The sequence below is a fragment of the Heterocephalus glaber genome, unplaced genomic scaffold (genome assembly GCF_053883595.1).
Source record: "Heterocephalus glaber isolate CG9 unplaced genomic scaffold, H.glaber_assembly_v1.0 deba00000937, whole genome shotgun sequence".
Classification (NCBI taxonomy): Eukaryota; Metazoa; Chordata; class Mammalia; order Rodentia; family Bathyergidae; genus Heterocephalus; species Heterocephalus glaber.
Window position 1 is genome coordinate 563,094 of NW_028258173.1, and position 21,441 is coordinate 584,534.

At 50.7% G+C, this 21,441-nt stretch overlaps 1 protein-coding gene across 5 annotated transcripts in view; it reads right to left on the reverse strand.

The window, feature by feature from the left end:
* Positions 1-19,088, reverse strand: part of Foxk2 (forkhead box K2) — a 43,774-nt gene extending 24,686 nt beyond the window's left edge. The window contains exon 1 of one of the 5 annotated variants that reach the window (XM_087208244.1): positions 18,605-19,083. In XM_087208244.1, coding sequence (XP_087064370.1) covers positions 18,605-18,996 — 392 coding nt within the window. In that variant the 5' untranslated portion in view covers positions 18,997-19,083. Of the gene's footprint in view, positions 1-270; positions 10,820-18,604 lie in introns of those variants that run through there. The other 4 variants (XM_087208246.1, XM_004861084.3, XM_087208243.1 and 1 more) reach the window with 4 other exon arrangements.
* Between the last annotated feature and the right edge of the window lie 2,353 nt (positions 19,089-21,441).

Consider the following 21,441-nt stretch of genomic DNA (forward strand, 5'->3'; position numbering starts at 1 on the left):
GCGGCACATGTAGTGATAAGCAACTTCCGCCTGCCCAGCGCTTGGGTCCTTCTTCAGGCTGGAGGACCCTGCTGGGCTTCTGTCCCCCTACCCTCTGGGCTGCCCTGTGACCCTGTTATGAAAGTGCTTACAAGAGCCACCGTCTGAGATTCTGTGGCAACGGCAGTGGGGGCAAGGCCAGCTCAGAAGCACACGTGCACCTGTGTCCACGCCTCAGCATGGGGCAGGGTGGCTCTGCACTGCCCGGAGCCTCCGACTCTCCCAACTTACAGTCACTGGTGTTTGGTTCCAGACCATGAAGATTGCGCCCCGGCACCAGAAAGCGTCCTGAGAAACTACCTATGGCCCTCCCTTGCTGGATCACATGGCTGGCTGCGGCTCCTGCTACAGGGCCCGACTGGGCTCTTGGCAGCTGCCCACGGTGGGGGAGGCCCTTGCAGGAGGCACGACAGATGGACTCCCTCCCAGACAGTGGGCTGCCCTTGGGATTACCTTATCGGACCCTGCCCTGGGCAGTGAACATTCCCTGAGGCTGAACCTCCCGAGACACAAATCACAAGATGAGCCCGGGGCCAGCACCTGGGTCCCCAAATTCCTCCGCTCAGTTTGCAGCAAGTCCTTCAGCAGAGTAGTGCACAGTCACAGGGTGTCCCGAAGCAAGAGCAAAGTTTGGTTTCTTATGCTTTACATGGCATATCTGTGTCAAAGGTGTGTAAGACTCACTTTGTCAGACTTACAAATGAATCTGTCTTATGCATGTTCTCCCGGAATGGAGCTCGTCCGTAAGTTGAGGACTTATTGTATAATGTTTGGGACTTTACTTTTTAACCATTAATAAGGCTGACAAACACAGAGTACATAGTAAGAGAGGTGACTACTACACTGCCCATGAAAAGGAGTTCTCGCACATGTCTGGCTTCAGGGTAAAGCGCTCCGTTCTTAGGTACTGATAACAAGGCCTCCTCACACTCAGGCACCTGCAGGGACGCACACTAGCCAGCACACGCAGCTGGGGCTCACTGCCCCACCGCACTCACACCGGCCACACGGGCGGGGGAGTGGGATCTGGAGGAGGCTTCCTTCTCACAGCAGTGCTGAACAAGCACATGAGGAGCCCTCAACATCATTAGCAGAGTAAAGCCACAGACACCTGCTGAGATGCTTCAAACCACGGGAGAGTGTCCACATGCTGATAAGCTATGAAGCACCATGAACTCTACCTCCGTGGCACAGGTGTCAAGTACAGAAGCTGTGACCACGGGGCTCAATGGTGCACACCAAGCCAGCGTCGAAGTGCCACGGAGCACGCCCAACAGAAGCAGATGTGGGGCTGGGGATTTAGCTCAGTGGTTCTGGTGCCTACCTTGCAAGTGCAAGGTCCCAAGTTCAATCCCCGGTACCAAAAAAAGAGAAACAGATGTGTACTCATCCAAAACACCTACAAGACCTCCAATGAAAGCTTCAATGAAAAAAAGCCTCACAATTTAAAAATCTACACGAATATTCACAATAGCAGTATCCACAGTAGCTTCAAATAAAACTATTCCACATGTCCATCTACAGCAGAGTATCAAGTCATACTATATTCAACTCCAAATTCAGCAGTGAGAATACAGACTAATCTCGCAAACATACTCTCCTCCGCAAAGTTCATTCTGAACCCACATACCTCATGTTCAAAACCAAGGAAATCCAAGCTGCGGTTCAGAATTCACAGCAGGCCCTGAACTGGGGAGGGGCTCACAGGGAGGTGGGATGGACAGTTCACATGGGTGAGCTCTCCCAGGCCTCACTCGGGGTCTGTGCGCTCCTGTGTGTGGCCCACACTAAAGTAGTCACAGCAGCAATGGAAAGTGTGTGAGCAGAGGCCAAAGCCCCCCGGCCTGACTCCACGGTCTCGAGATGTTTCAGTAGGCAGAGGGACAGCCACATGAGCCTGCGGATTTGGAGAAACGGGCAGGCTGGAAGGGGAGCCCACAGGCCCTGCACGGGAGACAGCTGCCCACAGGAGGGCAGGATGCTGCAGACAGTGCTGGAGTTCCCAAGGGGACAGTCTCCGCATGGTACCCTTCCCACCCTTCCAGGTGACTTGCCTCAAGTGGCCTCTGTGCCTTACGTAGGTCCACAGTTCGTCATCCACATTCCGAAAAGCAAAAAGCTCCAAAAAAAAAATCTGACCTCAAATCACTTGGCAGCCAACTCTGCAGGAACTGAAGAGGAGATAATTATAGCCTCTAATTACCCCACTTAGCCAGGACACTGGTCTGCATCCCTACAGACTCGACGGAATGTGCTGGAGCTCAACATGCCGCACACAGGTCCCACATGGCACACACGCTGTCCACTTCTCCACAGCCCACCTACTTCTGACCCTGCCGCTCCTTGGTTTCAGCCAGGATCTGTGCACACTCCGTTCTGGGCAGAGCCACTTCCCTCCGGATTTCTACAGAAATATTCTGATGTGAGGGGCAAACCAGATACTAACCCCAAAAGGAAGAACTCATGAACCCCTGTGCAGGACAGACCATCAGTTAGTACTTTCACTGTTACTAAAAGGCAATAAATGAACATGGAGAAGTTTAAAAGCCAAAGGATTGGGGGGAAACACCCATGATTCCCTCCAGCACCCTCCCCACTGTGCTGCTCTGGTGCCTAGAAGGCTCGCACAGACCCCAGAACCATGAACAAAACAAGTGGGCAGGCAAGGACGAGTGGCCGGACATGACCCAGGCGGGTGGCGTCTGCCTCTGCTGGCCACTGTGCTCCAGCTCCTCCAGGTGCCAACCCCACAGAAGGCACCGAGCAGCGCTGTGAGCAGAGCCTCAGCTAATGGGCTCCCTCAGCTCCTCAGGAACTGGGTCAGGCACTCAGGAATTCTCTACCGCCCACCCAACTTTGCCACAAATCTAGAACTGCTCTACCAAACAACTTTAACCAGGCATGTACATCTGCAGTCCCAGCTACGCAGGAAGCTGATGCAGGAGGACCTCAAGTTCAAGGCCAGACAGTGCAACTTTTTCTCAAAGTAAAATCTCAAGAGCTGGGATGTAACTCAGCGGTAGACGGCACGTCTAGCATATATAAATAAAGCCCTGGGTTCAATCTCCAGCTAAAAGAAAAATAAACAAATCTGGTTTTTTTGTGTGTGGTGCTAAGAATTAAACCCATGCACTCAGGCTTGTCTAGACATCACAAATATTCTGATAGCAGGTCCAGTTTTACTTTTTATTTCCAAATAGTTGGGAAATGGATTTAGAAAATACAGATAAGACAGAAAGTACCAACAGGAAGCCCACACGGAAGATGACCTCTGACAGGGGTCCCTCTGGGCACATGTGCACTGGCAGCACTGAACCCAGGGACTCAGGCATGCTAGGCAAGCACTCTACCACTGAGCTACACCCCCAGCCTCTTGGGGAAGCAGAATTAGGGCTAAACCCAGGGCTTTGCCATGGAGCTACATCCCGGCCCTTTTTTAAATTTTTGAAGCAGATGTCCCTAAACTGTTATATTGCCCAGCTGAGCTAACTTTCAATCCTCCTGCCTCAGCCTCCCAGGGAGCTGAGATTACAGGTGCCTGGTACCACTCCCAGCTCTGTTTTTTAATTTTGAGGCAGAGACAAGATTTGGCAATGATCTCCAGGCTGGACCCGCTGGAGCAGCAGATCACACAGCAGCACGGGGTTAGCAGACAAATGAGGGAAAGACGTTGAGCAGCAGTCAGCCCAAGGCTGAGGGCAGCACGAAGGGAGCGAGAGCAACATCCCTGAGGAGACCCAGGACACGGCTTAGGGCAAGAACTGTTCGTCCAGCCCCTGGTGTGGATAAGCCAGGGGGAGGAGGGACTGGCTGCAGGGAGGACGAACACCTGTACACTCACATCACATGCCAGACGAAGCCGGGAGCAAAAGGTGCCACTTCAGTCTCTGACCTCCAGTTCTCAGACAGCGACCGCTACGTGCCTGGGCTCATGCCGGAGGGAAATCCAAGTATGCTTCAGCTAGAGAGCGCCAGACAGCACTTCAGTATTTCCTGCGGTATTTTCCAAGGAACGCATGCCATCTTCCCCTTCCAACAGACCCCCAGAGCTAGCCATGCCCCACCCAACACCCATGGCCTCCACAGCACAAAAAATACCTTTCCCATGGGAAGCAGTACTGGGTTAGTAGTGTCGTATCCACCTCCCACGGCAGAAGCAGGGCTGAAAAGCCCACTCCTGCTATCCATCCACTGGCCTTAATCCTGGCCTCCGGTGGCCTCTCCCAAACTACGGCCCCATCAAGGTACCAAAGGCGTCAGACCCTGACAGGAGGGGCCAGCTCTGCAGCAGCCCCTTGGGACCTGCTCATGGCAGGAGCGGGAGCCCTTGGCTGCATCACCCAAACCCACAACAAGCTGGCGCGAGGACCTGGGCGTGCACACAGAGGGAAGTGGGGTCTCCACAGAAAATCCACCAAGGGCATATGGAGGTGTGGACTGCTGAGCCAGGGCCTCAGGGTGCCCTCAAAGTCCTCCCCCACAGCAAGGACAGGATTAGCCATGTGTTCACCTTTTTACTTTCATGTGTGCAGGACATAATGACTGCACCCGTCACGGGGTTAGTACATGTACACAACACACTGTAATTCTGCACCACCCCCCGCTGTGGATTATCTTAATCCAGGAGAAATCGCCAAGCAACAGAAGGAACCCGAACCCTCTTCCTGCCTGAGACAGGGTTGGCTGGCAGATCCAGTGAGTCCTCTCTTTTACATTTTTTTTTGTACTGGGGATCGAACTCGGGACCTTGCGCTTGCAAGGCAGGCAGCAGAACCACTGAGCTAAATCCCTGGTCCTTTTTATTTGCTTTTTAATACGAATATTTAAAATAATTTAGATCCTATAATTTGGTCTTAAATTGTTTTCAAAACTCAGATCCTGATGGAAAATATGCTCTCATAGGAAGTAATTTTACAAAATGCTCACAGTCATGGATCAGCTCTTTGGGAAAATTTATTAGGCTAACTTGTAGCATTTCTTTCTTTTCTTTCCTTTTTTTTTTTGTATTTCTTAAGGGAATTCCATCCAAGACAAAAAAGAAAACAATGTATGTATTTTAAAAATAGGTCTCTTGGACTGGAGATTTAGCTCAGTGGTTTTGCTGCCTGCCTCATAAGCATAAGGACCCAAGTTCGATCCCCAGTGCAAAAAAAAAAAAAAAAGGTCTCTTGCTGGGCATGGCAATACATGCCTGTGATCCCAGCACTCAGGAGTATGAGGCAGGAGGATCGCTGTGAGTTTGAGGCCAGCCTGGGCTACATAGTGAGACTCTGTATCAAAAAAAATAAAAATAAAAAGAGGTCTCTCAATTTTATAGTGAGAAAGGTATAGATTTGAAGACAGTAAATTGACAGAAAACCTTACACCTGTAATTTACTGTGTAAACATTACACCAGCTCAGCTACCTCTTCACCTCCCACTCAGAGGGCAGAACCTGTCAGGATCACCCGTGATCCTCAGCCTCAAAGGGCAGGCATTCCCAAACACAGAAGAGGAGCTGGCTGAGACAGTCAAGGACCAGCGCTCACTGGAGGTAAACAGACATTGGAGTCCAGATCCTTCCTACCAGGCAGACTGGCCTAACAGACAGCAAACCAGTCAGTTTTCCTCATTTGCAGAGGAAATGCCAAACTGGAAGCCCAAAATAGCAGGGATCACAGGCGAAGTTAAATGCTCTGTTCAGCTGAGAGCTAAACCAAAACAAACCAACAAAACACAGCACATATTTCCCATCTTTGTGGAAATGGAGCTTGGAACACACCACCCTCCTGTGCGGGGAGCAAGGGTGTAGCGGGGTTGGAAACCACAGGTGCCTTTATGCAACCTTGAATTTCCAGTTTGAGAAATGAGAGACATGGTGATCTGGCTGAATTTTACCTGTACCAGGGCAAGCTCTGCAAATACATCCACTTTCAAGTGAAGTTTATTGATTTTTTACAAATTTATTTATGTATGTGTTTTGGTTTTTCGAGGCAGGGTCTCTCTGTGTAGTTAGGCTGCCCTTGAACTCTCACTGTGTAGCCCAGGCTTGCTTTGAACTCACAGAATGTACTGCCTCAGCCTCCCGAGTACTGGGATTACAGGGTTCATGCGCCTCCACACCAGGCTCCTGAAGTTTATTTTCTCATAGCGCATCTCCTTCTCCTAAAGTCAAGTGTCCCAAATAAAGTACAGGGGACTGGGGGAGGTGGCTCCATAGCACAGCATGTGCTTAGCTGGTGAAGCCCTGGGTTTGATCTCCAGCAGCAACAACAACAACAACAAAAAAGAAAGTACAAGGCTGGCAGGAGATCCGGGTTACTCAGGGCTTCCCGGTGCTGCCTGTGGCCTGGGACAGCACAGGTCCCACAGCAGGGAACCGTGCAGGGCTCCAGCCAGGGTTGCCTGCTCTGCTCTGGACTAAGGATGCAAGGGTGGTGGTGGTGGTGGCTGGGAACAGACCCAGGCCCAGGCGTGCTACATGTGCTCTGCCACTGCACAATATCACCAGTCCTTTTTCTTGTCTTTTTTTGGAGGCAAGTCTCATTAAGTGGCCCAGGCTTGCCTCAAACTGAGATTCTCCTGCCTCAGCCTCCCAAGCAGCAGGATCACAGACATATGCCTCTACACTCAGCTGGCCTGAAACATTTGTGTAGGTATTTTGTGCCTTTTCTGGCTTGTTTTCCCAGTTCCTTTACCAAAAATCTCTATCATTTATGAGTCTTTTAAAATTACCAACATGAGCCGTGTGTGTTGGCTTATACCTGTAATCCTAGCAATCAGGAGGCTGAGGCAGGAGGATTGCTGCAAGTTCAAAGTCAGCCTGGAATACACAGCAAGACCCTGTCTCAAAAAACCAAACAGGGCCAGGGATTTAGCTCAGTGGTTTCACCGCCTGCTGTGCAAGCGCAAGGACCGGAGTTCGATCCCCAGTACCAAAACAAACAAACAAACAGGGGCCAGGGGATTTAGCTCAGTGGTTCTGCTGCCTGCCTCGAAAGCACAAGGTCCCAAGTTCGATCCCTGGTACCAAAAAAACAAAAAAACAAAAACATCAAGAACAAACAAACACACACACCCCAACATGATAGTCCACACTTGGAACCAGGAGGATAAGGAAGGAAGACCGAAAGCTCAAGCTCAGCCTGGGCAACTTATGAAGACTTTCTCTCAGGGCGGGGGATGTAGTTCAGTGTGAACCCTGGGTTCAATCCCCAGTACCTCAGACTAGAGATAGATAGAGAGACAGACAGACAGACAGAAAGATAAAAAGAATACTGAAAAACATATATTTTAAAAATATTAATTAGAAACTTAGGGGTCCAGGGTGCAGCTTGGTGGCAGAGGATGTGCTTCACATGTAACAGGTCCTGGGTTCAATCTCCACCACCAAGAAAATAAAATAGTAGTATGTACATATAAGCACTTTTCCTCTATCCTTTCTAACTTTTCCAGGATAAACACTGGTCACTTCTGTAACTGGAAACAGATAACTCTCCTCACCTTTACAATTGAGTCCTATAAACCACTTTAAAAAGTCTGGATCAAAAATGCACAAGGGAAGCTAAGCGTGGAGATGCACACTTGAAATCCCAGGCCGCCAGGAGGATCACAAGTTCAAGGCCAGGCTGAGCAACTTAGTGAGAACAAAGGGCTGGGGTGCGGCTCAGTGCTGAGTGCTCCCTAGGCCCCATCTCCAGCACCCCCCAAACATGTCACCTCATGGCGGTAAGAACTTCAGTCCTCTTCTGTCTCCCTCTACCCCACGCCAGGTTCTCTCCTCAAGAACAAACTTCACCACCTCCTGCTCTAAATGCCCAGAACATTCTCTCTCCATCCAGAGGGGGCCAGGGAAGGCAGAAGGAAAGAACTGGGCCCTGTGGGACTCACCCGTCCCTGGGCTTTGCACCAGGTGAGCGTCTGGCCCAGCCCTGCATGGCAGTCAGGGGCTTAGGGAGGGCCTGGCTGGACACAAGCACCCTAGGCTTGGCATAAACACCACGTACAACATTCTGCTCTTTACTCTCATCCCAGACAGGGACGCAGCAGGACCCTGTGCACAGCCACTGGCTGCCACACGCACCTGTGAGCCTTGGAGCCGAGAGGCCCCGTGACACCAAGAACAGCTGCTGGGGCTGGGGCTCTTCCTCCTACAAAACAAACAATGGTGCTGTGCACCCCCTGATATCTTTTATAAAAAGCAGAGACTTAAAAATGGAAATACACATTTGTCACAGGAACATCATTTCTTTCCTTTTTTGGGGGTGGGGATACCGGGGATCAAACTTGGAATGCTTTCAAGGCAGGCGGCGGAACCACTGAGCTAAATCCCCAGCCCCAGGAACATCATTTCTAAGACCCTAAAAATTTATATTCAGTTACAGTATTGTTTACAATAGCCCAAAAGAAAAAGGTTAATCCAAACATCCAACAACAACAAAAAGTAATTCATTTCACAGCCAACAGACATACGCTTATGCAGCCGATCAGAAAGGCTGTTCAGAGTGAACATGGCAGGCTTGATGACAGCAGGCATGGTGGCGTAGGCCTGTAGTCTCATCAGTCGAAGGCTGAGGCAGGAGGATCAAGAGTTCGAGGGCAGCTTAGGCTACATAGTGAGATCCTGTCTCAAAATAACAATAAGAGTGAATGCGAGGGCTAGGGATGCAGCTCAGTGGTCGAGCACTCCCTGGGTTCCGTCCCCAGGACTGCAATCATTCATTCAGTCAGTACATAAATGATAAAAAGGAATACTGGGATTTAGCTCAGTGGTGCCACCGCCTGCCTCGAAAGTGCAAGGTCCTGAATTCGATCCCCCGTAGCAAACGAAAAAAGAAAAAAAAGAATGAACACTGAAACAAGCTAGCACATCCCATTTCCGACAGGTCCCTACTGTTTAAAAACAAATTCAAAATCATTCACAGCACAGCGAGTATGTTTTGTGATACCAGTAATTACCTCTGGATGGTACGATCGTGGATAACTTTCCTTCCCATTTTTATGGCTCTGAATGCTCTATAACAAGTGTTGTTTTATACTTTGATATTTGAAAGACTATTAACCGTGGGCGGGGTGTAGCTCAGCAGCAGAGCTCCTGTGTGGCTTGTCCAAGGTCTTGCATTCAATGCCAGAACCACCAGAATCACACCAACCCAAGGCAACAAGTACTCAAATCCCTCGGAAGTGACATTCGTAAGATGGCTCTAACTTCGATCGCAAGCACCAAAAACTAATAGACTATATATAGCCTGGTATGGTGGCACATTGCTGTAATCCCAGCACTCAGAAGGCTGGGAGTTTGAGTCCAGCCTGGGCTACAGGGTGAGACCCTGTCTCAAAAAACCAAATAAATATAAATTACATACACACGTAAATACACATACACGTATGTATTTTGAGACAGAGTTAATCCAGGATTAGTCCAAGGGTTAGTCTCAGGGTTAGTCCAAGCTAGCCTCCAATTCACAACCCTCTTGCTTACGGCTCACAAGTAGCTGGAATCATAAGCACTTGGCATGCCACATACCACTTTAAATAAAAATTAAAGCCAGGCATAGTGGGGCACACCTGTAATCCCAGCTAGGCTACATAGTGAGCTCAAGGTTGGCCTGAGCTACAACGCAAGACCCTATCTCAAAGAGAAAGAACTGTTCTTATGGTGCAGTATTCACCGAACCACAACACAGAACCCCACCCCAAACAAATTCAAGTATCTGAGCTCCATGCAGTACCTGCACCACTAGAGGTCATGGGGGGCTGAGGGCCAGAGCCGAGGCCGCACATAACCTGCAAAGGAGCTGGCCCGCCACACACCTTACAGCACAGCCACCTTCAGCCAGGTGTGGCACCCAGGAGGGACAGCTTTCCTCTGTGGCTGTCATCACACTGGAGACCCAATCTCTGGCCTCAGTAGGCTAGGCAGGCACACTGAGCTACACACCAGGCCTTTCTGTATTGAGACAGGATCTCACTAAGTGGCCCAGACTGGCCTCGAACTTGCCACCCGCCCCTGTCCCCAGCTTCCAGATGGCTAGGATGTGCAGGCAGGAGCCAGCACTGAAGGCAACAACAGACGCTGAGCCACACCCCTCCACCCAGCTCATACCGCACCACGCTGTGCAAACGACAATGTTCATCTGCTGACATACTCTGACCTCTTAGAAACAGCAGAAACAAGCCAGGTGTAAGTGCATGCCCACAACCCAGCACCTGGGAAGCTAAGGCTGAGGCAGGAGGATTGCAAGTTGCAGCACATGGTGAGTTCAATGTCAGCCTGAACTACATAAGGAGATCCTGTCTCAAAAAAAACAAAAATAAAAATCAAAACAAAAATCAGAAGGAGGGGGAAGGGTTGGTACAGGAAGGGAAAGAAAAGAATTAATATGTGTTATGTACCAAGTCCCTATAATGAATATAATTGTTATGTACTCAAACATGTACTAAAGAAATTACAATTTGAAAAAACAAAAAGACCCAAAAGGGTAAAAACACAGCATTTTAAAAACACCCCAGGCCGGGGTTTTACTCAGTGGTTCCACTGCCTGCCCCCGAAAGTGCAAGGACTCGAGTTCGATCTCCGGTACAAAAAAAAGAAAAGTGAAAAAAAGAAAGGAGCTGCTATAAAAACACCCCTATGCCAGGCATGGTAGTAATCCAAGCACTTGGAAAGCTGAGGCAGGAGGATCGCCACAAGTTCAAGGCCAGCCACGCTACACAGTGAATTCAAGGCCAGCCTGAGCCACACAGCAAGATCTTGCCTAAGTAAATAAAACAAGCAAAATAATTTTTAAAAACCCACCCCTATGTACAAAAAAACCCCAGAAAAATACAAATGGCCTGCAGTTTACTTACGTCTTCCATATCCCACTGTCCAAGTGAGTCCGAAGAGGAGAATCCCTGAGAGCATCGGGGACGGCCCTCCATCCTGGGGTGACTCTGACATCAGGCCGTGCACGGGCCCAGCTCCATGGCAGCAGGGTCACAAAACACTGGAGCCCAGTATAGCTCCACACCCTTCCCCAGTACCAGTGTGTTCAGAGTATCTGTGTCTACCACACTCAGAGAAGCTCAGTACCCCCTGCTTCAAGCAGAGCTAACTCCTCATCCCTGGGACCCAGCAAACCCTGAAAAGTCACCTACTGATGCCACCCTGGGCCTCTCCAGTCGCAGGCTCTTCTTCAGAAAGGGCACAAATGCTGTGGCTCAACCTCTCAGAACTGGCCCGATAGCTGAGGGTGCTGCCCAGCTGCACCATCTCCAGGGCCTCCCCTCCCTAGTCCAATGGCCCAGCGCTGCTCCTGGAGGCAGGCAACCCTTGCACTGCAGGGTCTCCAGCAGGACCCATGCTCTGTCCTCCGGCCAACGCCCAGCAAATGTGTCACCTGGGAGAAGGGAGGCAGCCCAGGGCCCCACCCTGCACAGTGCACACGCTGTCTCTGATGACAAACTGGCAAGAGGCATCCACTGCGCAAGCTCCCAGGGAATCCTCAGCAGGTCTGCCCTGTGCCCACCAGACCACCCAGATGCCCGAGCCCCACACCCTCCAAGCTCATGCACCCAGCAAAGACAGCACTTCTCAGCCAAGTGCCCACTGCCCCAGGCCACCCGAGACCTGGCTGGATGACAGGCATGCCTAGCTATGGTGCTCAAAGTCTGCTTCAGCTCACAGAAGCTGCAATGTGAGCCTGCAGCATGCCTTCGTGTGTGTACTTCTTTGGCAAATTTAAAAATTCCTTAGGAGGTAGCAGCAGAAGTGTAGAAGCTGACTTACTACACTGTTACTTCTTAATACGTTATAAATTGCTCCAGAAACCAAACATAAAAGAAAACGGCCACACAAAAAATGTAAAACAGATAAGAACATTATCCAAAATGCTAATTGCTTTGGTTAAATGCTTTCTTATTTTAGGATCCTTTTTTTTCTTCATTAAAAAAACAAACTTTTCTCCTCTGCAAAGCAATAGCTGCCTTTTTACAATCGGGAAGTACGGTGCCAGGCTGTGCTTCCACACCGGGGATCTAGAGGCTGCTAGCACATGGTGGGGGGCGGTAAATGGGGAGCCACTCAGACCAGCACCCTTCACTCCAGGGGCAGCACCAGACCCAGCCTTTAACACTGTACACCCGCCTCAGCTATGACTGGGTGATACATGTGCCCCTTTGGAGGGCATGACAAAGTATGGGGCCTGGAGCCCGCTAAGGATCAGAGCATAGGATAACAGCCAGGGACAGATGAGAAAGTGCGGACACAGCAAGGGCTCTGCGCCTCCTGAGCCTGAGGGCAGAGGGGCTGTGCCAGGCTGGTCCCAAGACTCGTCCCCAGCAGCGCTGTGCACACAGCAAGGACCAGTTGACACCCAACGCCTCCTGGGGTGTCCAGCTTCATTCAGGTCCTCACTGCCTCCCACAAACTGTGGCCTGAGTTTCAAAGCATATATGGCTCATTACATTTCTATTCTTTAAAAGTTTAAAACAAGAAAAACAGACACAGAATGTAAGACATCCATGAGCAAGAAGGCCCCAAATTGGACCACATGAGGGCCTGGGATACAGCTCAGCGGTGCAGTGGCTGCCTGGCAAGTGTGAGGCTCTGAGTTTGATTCCCAGTGCCAAAAAAAAAAAATCCAACCACACACAGGACACTATATCAAACCTGTTCCCTACTTTTCCTCTCCCCTGCAGTAGGGCAAGGTAGGGCTGAGAGGGCAGTGACAATCAGCTGTGCGCTGGAGTTCATGGCCCAAGCTGACAACTATGCTGGACAAAACAAACACAGTCCCTGATGCCCAATGGGAACAGAGATGCAACTGTGTCACACATGGGGACACTTATCCTCATCACACTCAGAGGAGAACTAGAGCCCAGAGGCCAAGAGGCAGACTGGAATGTGGCTTCCGTCTGCCCAGAGCCCATCCTCACCGGATGTCAGGAGGCACACAGGTGAGAGATTACACAGGTTTCCCAGACTATGTTAGACACTGACGTTATTTAAACCTAAAACATGCTGCTTGGCATGGTGGAGCACACCTATGATCCCAGCACTCAGGAGGGTGAGGCAGGAGGATTGCCTTGAGTTTGAGGCCAGGCTGGACTACACAGCAAGACTCTCTCAAAAAACAAACAAACAGTGGCGCAGCACCTGCCTCATAAGCACAAGGTCCTGAGTTCAATCCCCGGGCAGTGGGAGGGGGGGGGGTAAAATGAATAAGCCATCAGGATTAAGACAAAGGCAGGGTGAAAAAGACCTAGCCCTATACTTAGTAACCATTATAATAAAGTGGCTACTCCATGATCCAACCTCCACAAACCAGTGATGAAAATGTATCACTTTGCCAAATGACTGCATACTGTAGCTTCTAAAGAAAACCACATAGTGCCGGGGATTTAACTCAGTGGTTCCGCCGCCTGCCTCGCAAGTGCAAGGTCCCGAGTTCAATCTCCAGTACCAAAAAAAAAAGAAAGAAAAAGAAAAGAAAACTACATGGTCTCACCCCAGAAAGAATGTCTGCTATCAAGAAATCAACCAGTGAAAAAAAAAAAAAAGAAAGAAATCAACCAGTGGGCCGGGGATTTAGCTCAGTGGTTCTGCTGCCTGCCTCGACAGCAGAAGGTCCCGAGTTTGATCCCCGGTACAAAAAAAAAAGAAATCAACCAGTAACAAATGCTGGTGGGGCTGTGGGGAAAAAGGAACCTTTCTCCACTGTTGGTGGGAGTGCAGACTGGTACAGCCACTGTGGAAATCAGTGTGGAGATACCTCAAAGAACTAGGATTAGAGGTCCCATTTGACCCAGCTATTCCACTTCTGGGTATGTTCCCTAAGAGTTAAAAGCATCACACCACAGTGATATATGTGCACACATATTCACAGCAGCACAGTTTGTGATAGCTAAATCTTGGCAACAGCCCAAGTGCCCATCAACTGGTGATTGGATAAAGATAATGTGGTTTTTATTATAAAATGGAGTACTACTCAGCCATAAAGAAAGACAAACTAGAGACATTTATAGCTAAATAGATGCACCTTGAGCCCATACTCTTAAGTGAAATAAATAGGACACAGGTGTATAAATACTGAAGTTTCTCTGGTGTGAGACAATAAAAGTATAAATGAGGACCAAAATGTATAACAGATAATGTGAAATAGGAAAAAAATGTTCAAAGGGGAAAGGAAACTGAGGGGGTGGGGCAGGAGAAAGGAAAGTGGAAAGAAAAAAATGAGAAAAGGAAAAAACAAACAAAACTTATGTAAACAGGGAAGGGTTGGAGGGGTTGACGGGAGAGAGGATGGTAAAAAATGCAGGTGCAAATTCCCAATGATGAATGTGATCACAATGTATCCCTAAAATGTACCAATCAACTTCATTAAAAACCACATGGCATGGGGCTGGGGATTTAGCTCAGTGGTTCCGTCGCCTGCCTTGCAAATACAAGGTTCTGAGTTCAATTCCCGGTACCAAAAAAAACAAACAAAAAGACCCCACCACATGGCAGCCACGAAAGGCAGTGAATCAGTGCACAGAGCACCTTGCAAAGGGTATCAGCTCTGCTCTCAGCAGGTCCCACACCTGGTTCTTGGCTCTGCGCAGAGCTCAAGGGTCTCTGTCTAGTCCTTTCAGCCAACCTTACAGCCCTCTCCAGGAAAAGCCTTAGCAGAGACTGCTCTGCCCAGCTCTGCTCGGGGGGTCTTCCCACACTGGAACTGTCCTCCCGACACCCCACTGTCAGTCTTCAGCCCAGTGGGCAGTGGGGTCCCCACTCTGAACCTGCATTCACCCTACTCTCCCCACACACCACACTCTGAGACAATCGGAGGGCTGCTCTCCTGCACCCTCCAGCCACGTGCCCGCACCCCTCATTTCCTGCTTTCTGGGCTGCTCTGCTCTGGGAACCTTGGTGGACAAAGCTTGTTTCACAGCAGCACGCCAGGGCAGGAGAAGCTGATGGCACGCCCACGTCAGCAGCGCATCGCATCGCACAGTGGTGTGTGCCACTGACAGGACCCAGCCACCATGAGCCCATCAGATCAACCAGAAAGCTCCGGATGCCCCCAACCAGCTGCGACCTCTCCCCAGTATTCACTTAAAGACAGTCTGACTTAGTGAGCAGCCTTCACAGTGCCATCCCCCTTCTGTACCCGGTGAACATGCTACATAAGAAGTGTGGTTTTACCCACTGGACACAGCCACAGGCAGGCACAGGAACAGGGCCCACTTTTTTTTGGTACCAGGGATTGAACTCTGGACCTTGCGCTTGTGAGGCAGGCGTGGTACCACTGAGCTAAATCCCCAGTCCAGGGCCTACTTTTCTAATAAACTCAATTCCAGTTTTGCATGTTGAACAGTCTGGGACAACAGGAGATTCTAACTGTTTTATTTACGTTTGGCTACTGGATATTCTGGCATCCTGTTGATCAAAATGTGACAAGCTGGGCCGGGGATTTAGCTCAGTGGTTTCACCGCCTGCTGCACAAGCGCAAGGACCCAAGTTCGATCCCCGGTATCAAAAAAAAAAAAAGTGACAAGCTTATGTGACCTTTTCAAAGTATAAACGAGCATTAGAGTTGCTTTTTTTTTTTTTTTTAAAAAAGAGTTGCTTATTTTCATTTATATACTATAGTCAGTTTACTACCATGGCAACAAGAACAACAATAACAACACCCCAAGCATTTCTGCCCATTCACCTTCCTAGAACACTTCACTAGTCTCAGGTACCAGACCCTCTCCTCTAAGAGAGCATCCTGAATTCTTTGGGTGGGAAATGAAAACGGCAAGCCAGGCAAACCTTCTACCTTCCGATGCCAGGTGACTGGCCAGGTAGACCTGTGAGGACACCTCCACTCCCAGACAGCAGTCCCAGGACACCTGTGCCTCCAGTGAGTCCCAGTCTCATTGGCTCTGCAGACTTGGCCAGGACCAAGGACTTGCAGAACCACTTGTTTTGGGGTTTTTTTGGTACCAAGGATCGAACTCAGGTCCTTGCGCTAGAACCACTTGTTTTATGGGAAAGCTAGGGTGTTCATGTGTGCTGACCCCTACGAGTGCCCATGTGCAAGGGGACTCACTGACCACACAGAAATGGGCCCTGTACCTACTCTTCCCAAAGCCACCTAAGCATTGGCTACAGCCCAGAACAGCATCTTCCCCACACCAAATGAATACATGATTTAGTATTTTCAATGAAATGACAAACGACACTTACGACCTAAAGTACTGTGCTTCCTAGTCTTCTAAATTCTTTGTGAATTTTTAATACGAACTACAAAATATAAATTAATTTTAAAGTTGAAATCGGAATAAAATCATGGTGATTTAAATAAAAGACCAAACAGGGTTATCATGTTTTTCTATTCTACAGTGATTTTCAACTTAACAAGTAAATCTGAAACAAACATTAAGAATATTTCGACCTCTGAATAATTGCTCCAAACTATCTCTTAAACTTAACTAAAAAACCTTATAACATTAACCTAACAACTAAGCTGAAATTCAAGGAAAAAGACTTTTCAAATAATTCTTCAGGGCGGGCAAGGTAGTATACATCTGTAATCCTAGCACTCAGGAGGCTGAGGCAGTAGGATCACCTCAAGTTTGAGATCAGCTTAGGCACAGTGAGTTCAAGGCCAGAATGAACTACATAGCAAGACCTTATCTCAAAAAAACAAACAGACTAATGATAATAATAATAATAATAATAATTCCTCAGCCTCATACACAGGCACACAGCTCTAATCCCAGCTACTTAGGAGGCTGAGGCAGGAAGATCACAAATTCCAAGCCCAGCCTGGGCAACTCAGCAAGAATATGCCTCAAAATAAAAAATAAAAAAAGGGCTGCCGATGTAGCTCAGTAGCCCTGGATTCAATCCCCAGTAGTCAAAAAACAAACCAAAACCCTGCATTCCACTAGTAACAACTATCTTTAGTTTATTCCCTTACCTGATGTTTACCTTGCAAATGCTGCCTTAAAGGGAGCATCTTGGACAGCAGCTCCTAGGCCCAGAGCCAGGCCCACCCCACGCTACTCATCTCTACCCTCACAGTTGGAGCTCTGCTCCCTTGCTGAAAGATCAGTTTACTTCCATGCTCAGTATGCCAGCATGTGTAGACGTCAATACAAGTTACTGAAGAGTAAGAGAATTGTTTAAAAAATCCTTAAATCCTCAAAGTAAGTATGTAATTTCCTTTGCTATGACATCAACATTTTTGTAACAAAACAAACACAAAAACAAAAACAAAAACTGCCGGACTAAGAAGTAGCTGTTAGTGGTTCCATACTGGGTTTTGGCACACCCCCTCCCCCAAACAGTAAGAAAAGACATATTCCAGAGGCTGAGGCAGGAGGAGCACAGTGAGAGGCCAGCCTGGGCTACATAGCTGAGTTCAAAGCCAGCCTGATCTAGATAGTGAGATCCTGTCTCAAAAAACAACAACCACCCAAAAAAAGGAAGGAAGGAAGGGCTGCTATTAAGGATTAAGGAGTAAGCCAGTAAACCTTCCCAAAGCGACCTAAGCACGCTGTGCACTCACACCCACACCCAAGGAACTTTAAACAGCCCAGCTCTTACCAGCATCTCCAATAATGGAAAGTAGTTAAAATTCCCAGTTTCAGGACAAAGGCTGTACTAGCAAAGATCCACAAATGAGCCCCTGAGGAATAATTAGCATTTCCTAGAGAGCAAGTTTGTTTTCTGAGCAGAGAAAATGATAACTTCGTCAAACCATAGAACCAAGCTTGTTTTGCAGCTATGACTGACACTCCCCTATGAGACTTGCTCAACACTCCACATGACCCTGTAATAATTTCTAAAGAACCGACTGCCGTTTTAAAGAAAGTTCTGTTGAAAGCATCCAGTTTTCCCAAAATTCTGCGTCTGAGAACATGGGCTTAAAAATGCTGGGAGCTTTTCCTTTTTAGTCGACCAAAAACACAGAGAAAAAAAAAGCTCCGGTGGCTAGCACACTGCCCTCTGGGAATATCTGTTGCTGAAAACGTGTCAACACTCAGGAAGGCACTTGCCTTTTGGCCAGTTCTTCACTGCACACAATTAACCGTTCCCTTGCGGGTGAAGAGCGACACACGCAAACTCCCAGGAAGTACAGAACCCTGATTAAGTGCACAGGTGAAGGCCCTGCGAGGAAGACCCGCGGGTGTGGGCAAGGATGTGGTGTGTCCTGCCTGGGGGTCGAAATCAACCTGCGCACGGGGTCGTGGGTGGGTTGGGAGGGTCGTGCGTGCGGGTCCAGGTTTCCCTGCCTGTCCGTGTGTAGGAACGACAAGGCTGGGGTGGGCTGCAGTGCTGGGGGATGTGGCCTGGGTCCTCCAGTGGTGGGTCGGGGTCCGCCGCAGATCTTCCTCTGCTCGTGGACAGTAGGTCCTGTTTGTGGGTCAGGGTCAGGATCTAGGGGTGGTGGTGGCGGATGCGGATCAGGGTCAGGATTCGATGGGTGGTGAGCGTGGACCGGGGTCGGGGTCGGGATGGAATCTGGTGGTGGTGGTGGGTGCGGATCGGGGTCGAGGACCGGGTCGGGGTCTGGCGGCGGGTCCAGGTCGGCCCCCGTCCAGGCCGCAGCCCCCACACACCACTCACACGCGCGGCAGCTGCAGAGGGGGCGCCCCGCGCCGTTGGAACACGCCGTCCACGAACACGCCGTTCTTGCCGAGGCAGCGCAGGTAGAAGTCGCCGCCCGTGTCGGGCCGGGGCTGCGCGGGCTCCGGGGCCGCCGCGCCATGGCCGCCGCCCGGGGGCGTGAATATCTCCAGGTGGCGCCGAGAGATGAAGCTCGAGTGGCCCATGCTCACGTCCACCGAGCCCTGCGACGAGTTGCGCCCAATGGTCACCGAGCGCTTCTTCATGAGGTACTCGAACTCGCGGCCCTCGAGCCGCGCCACGGCCCAGCCGCCCGGCGGGGACCCGCCGCCCCCGGCCCCGCCGCCCGCGGAAGGGGCCCCCGCGCCCGAGAGCGCCGCCGCGGCCGCCATCGCCTGCGAGGCCCGGCCCGATCCGCGCGGGCGCCCTGGCGGGCCGAGGCCCGGGCGCGGTCGTGAGCCGCGCGAGCCGAGGACGGGCGCCGAGCCGCCGGCCGGCGAGGAGAGCGGCGAGGGCGGGAGCTGGGCGCCGCGCAGCGCCGGCCGTGACGGGCGGGCACGCCAGCCAATGGGCGCGGCGCACGCGGTGGGGCTACCGCAGCCGGCCAATGGTGAGCCGCGCCGATCCGAGCGCACGCACGTCGGCGGCGTCGCGCGACGGAGATCGACGCTCGGCGGCGCCGAAGACCCGGGGCGGAGCGCAGAGCCGGTGCGGGACTGCGCTTTGGGCCTGGGGCTGCGGGGGCGCGGGCCAAGGTCAGGAGGGGCTCGGGCGCCCCTCTGTCGAGTCCCTGGCGGCCTGCTCCGCCTCCGCGTGAGCCGGACGGCCGGGCCAGAGGTCGCCGTGTCGTCAGCGACACGAGCCACCGGGGTCGCGGGGCTCCTTCCGTTAGGACGGGACCCGCGAGCTCGCGCCGCGCGGACGGGCCCTCGGCGGAGATGCGCCCGTGTCCGCCCGCCTGGCCGGGCCGGGGTCGCACAGGCGCGTAGGGGGCGCCCGCGTGCAGGTGACCCCACAGTCGGGGCCTCTTTGAGCCGATTGCTAAACAGTGAAAACAAGTGGGAGAATAGACAGATGTAGTTTAAGTAGAAAGAGGGAGTTCGTGTGCGTGTAATGGCGCTAGGATGGGCTGGGTTTCCTCGGGCCGGATAAAGTGGTCCTTCCGGGCAGGGCCTAGGCAGGTCCTGTCGGGCTCAAGGTGGGCGCGGTTAGTTTAGTTGCTCGGTGTGTTAGAACGAGGTAAAAGATATGAAAATTAATGCACCCGAGGTTATACTATTTGCCTATCTGATTTGCATATATGTGTCTGTGATCTTTGTACAAAACGCTAAAGGTTCAAACTGCTTTGAACTGTATGTATGACAGGATATCCTAGGCAGAAGAAAATGGTTTAATTAAATATTCACTTACCTATTTGAAGAGTAATCTGTCGTGCTGAGTATGGAAGTGATAAACAGGGAAGTTTCTCTCTTAAAAAACAAACCAGTTGGTGGCACACACCTGTAATCCCAGCCTTCTGGGAGGCTGAAGCAGGAAGATCACAAATTTGAGCCCAGCCTGAGCAGTTTAGGAATTTAGTGAGACCCAGTCTCAAAACAAAAAATTTAAAAAAGATGAGAGGAGAGCTAGGGGTATAACTCAGTGTGACGGGCTTGGGTTCAATCCCCAGTATGGAAAATAAATAAAACTAAAAACCCACAGACGCCAGGCATGGTGGTGCATGCCTGTAATCCCAACACGGGAGGTTGAGGCAGGAGGATCGCTGTGAGTTCCAGGCCAGCTTGAACTAATAGACCCTGCCTCAACAAAAACAAAAAAAACACCCCACAGACAAATAAAGGGAAGAGCACTGGAGAGCTGCTGGTTACTCCTGCTGTGTGCTGTGCAGGCTCTGCCTTTTGCTCAGTCCCCCTCCCCCAGAACATCCCTGCACTGCTTGGGTGTCAGAGGTTTAGTGGGAATGGGTTGCTGGCTGTGTCTGCACATGCTGTGTGCTGCTAGCAAGCATATACAAGGCAACTGGAAATGTTCATCTACGTTTCAAGTGTCATCGAAACTCAGCATCCACTATATTCAAGGAAACCCAACCTACACATACAAAGCAAGTGAACTTGTAGCTCTGCAGTGGTGTCTCAGTGGCGTTCTCTGAGGGGACACAAAGCATGGATCCACTGGAGCCTAGGACGGTAGAAACTTGGGGACACATTGTCCTGGGAAGGAAAGTTGGGGGTCCTGGCGTGGCCTGCACAGACTGCAGAGAGGGGTGCAGCTTCAGCAGGCGCTCCATCCATCTGAATGCTCAGTAGGTGCCCACTCTATACCAGGCACGGGCCAGGGCTGGGCAGACAGCGCTGAGCAAAATGAGTGGCCATGTCCCCTGGGTGGAGTCTCCTGAAAGAAGGAACTTTCACGGCCCCTGGGGACAGGGAGAGACCACATCGGCTTGCTATCAGAGAGCTGGACTTGGGGTCAGAGGAGAAGCCCAGGCCGCTCCCAAGGAGCCATTCCCTGTGGAGCTATGTGCTGAGTACCCACTGGGTCTTGGGAACAGCTGCAGGGAGAGGGACAGCCGGAGAGCATGGGCTGGAAGGGAATTGAGAGCCAGGAGGAGACCTCTGAGCCAAGACCAGGCCCCCAAAAGTGGTGACCATAAAAGAAGAAAAATGAGTTGAAAAATAAAAAACATGAGTCACACACCACTGAGAAAACGTCTACTATACATGTATCTGACAAGAATAAACAATTTAAGAGAACTGCCATTGGCCAGCGCAGTGGCACATGCCTATAATTCCAACTACTGGGGAGGCTGAGGCAGGAGGAGCCTGAGCTCCAACCCA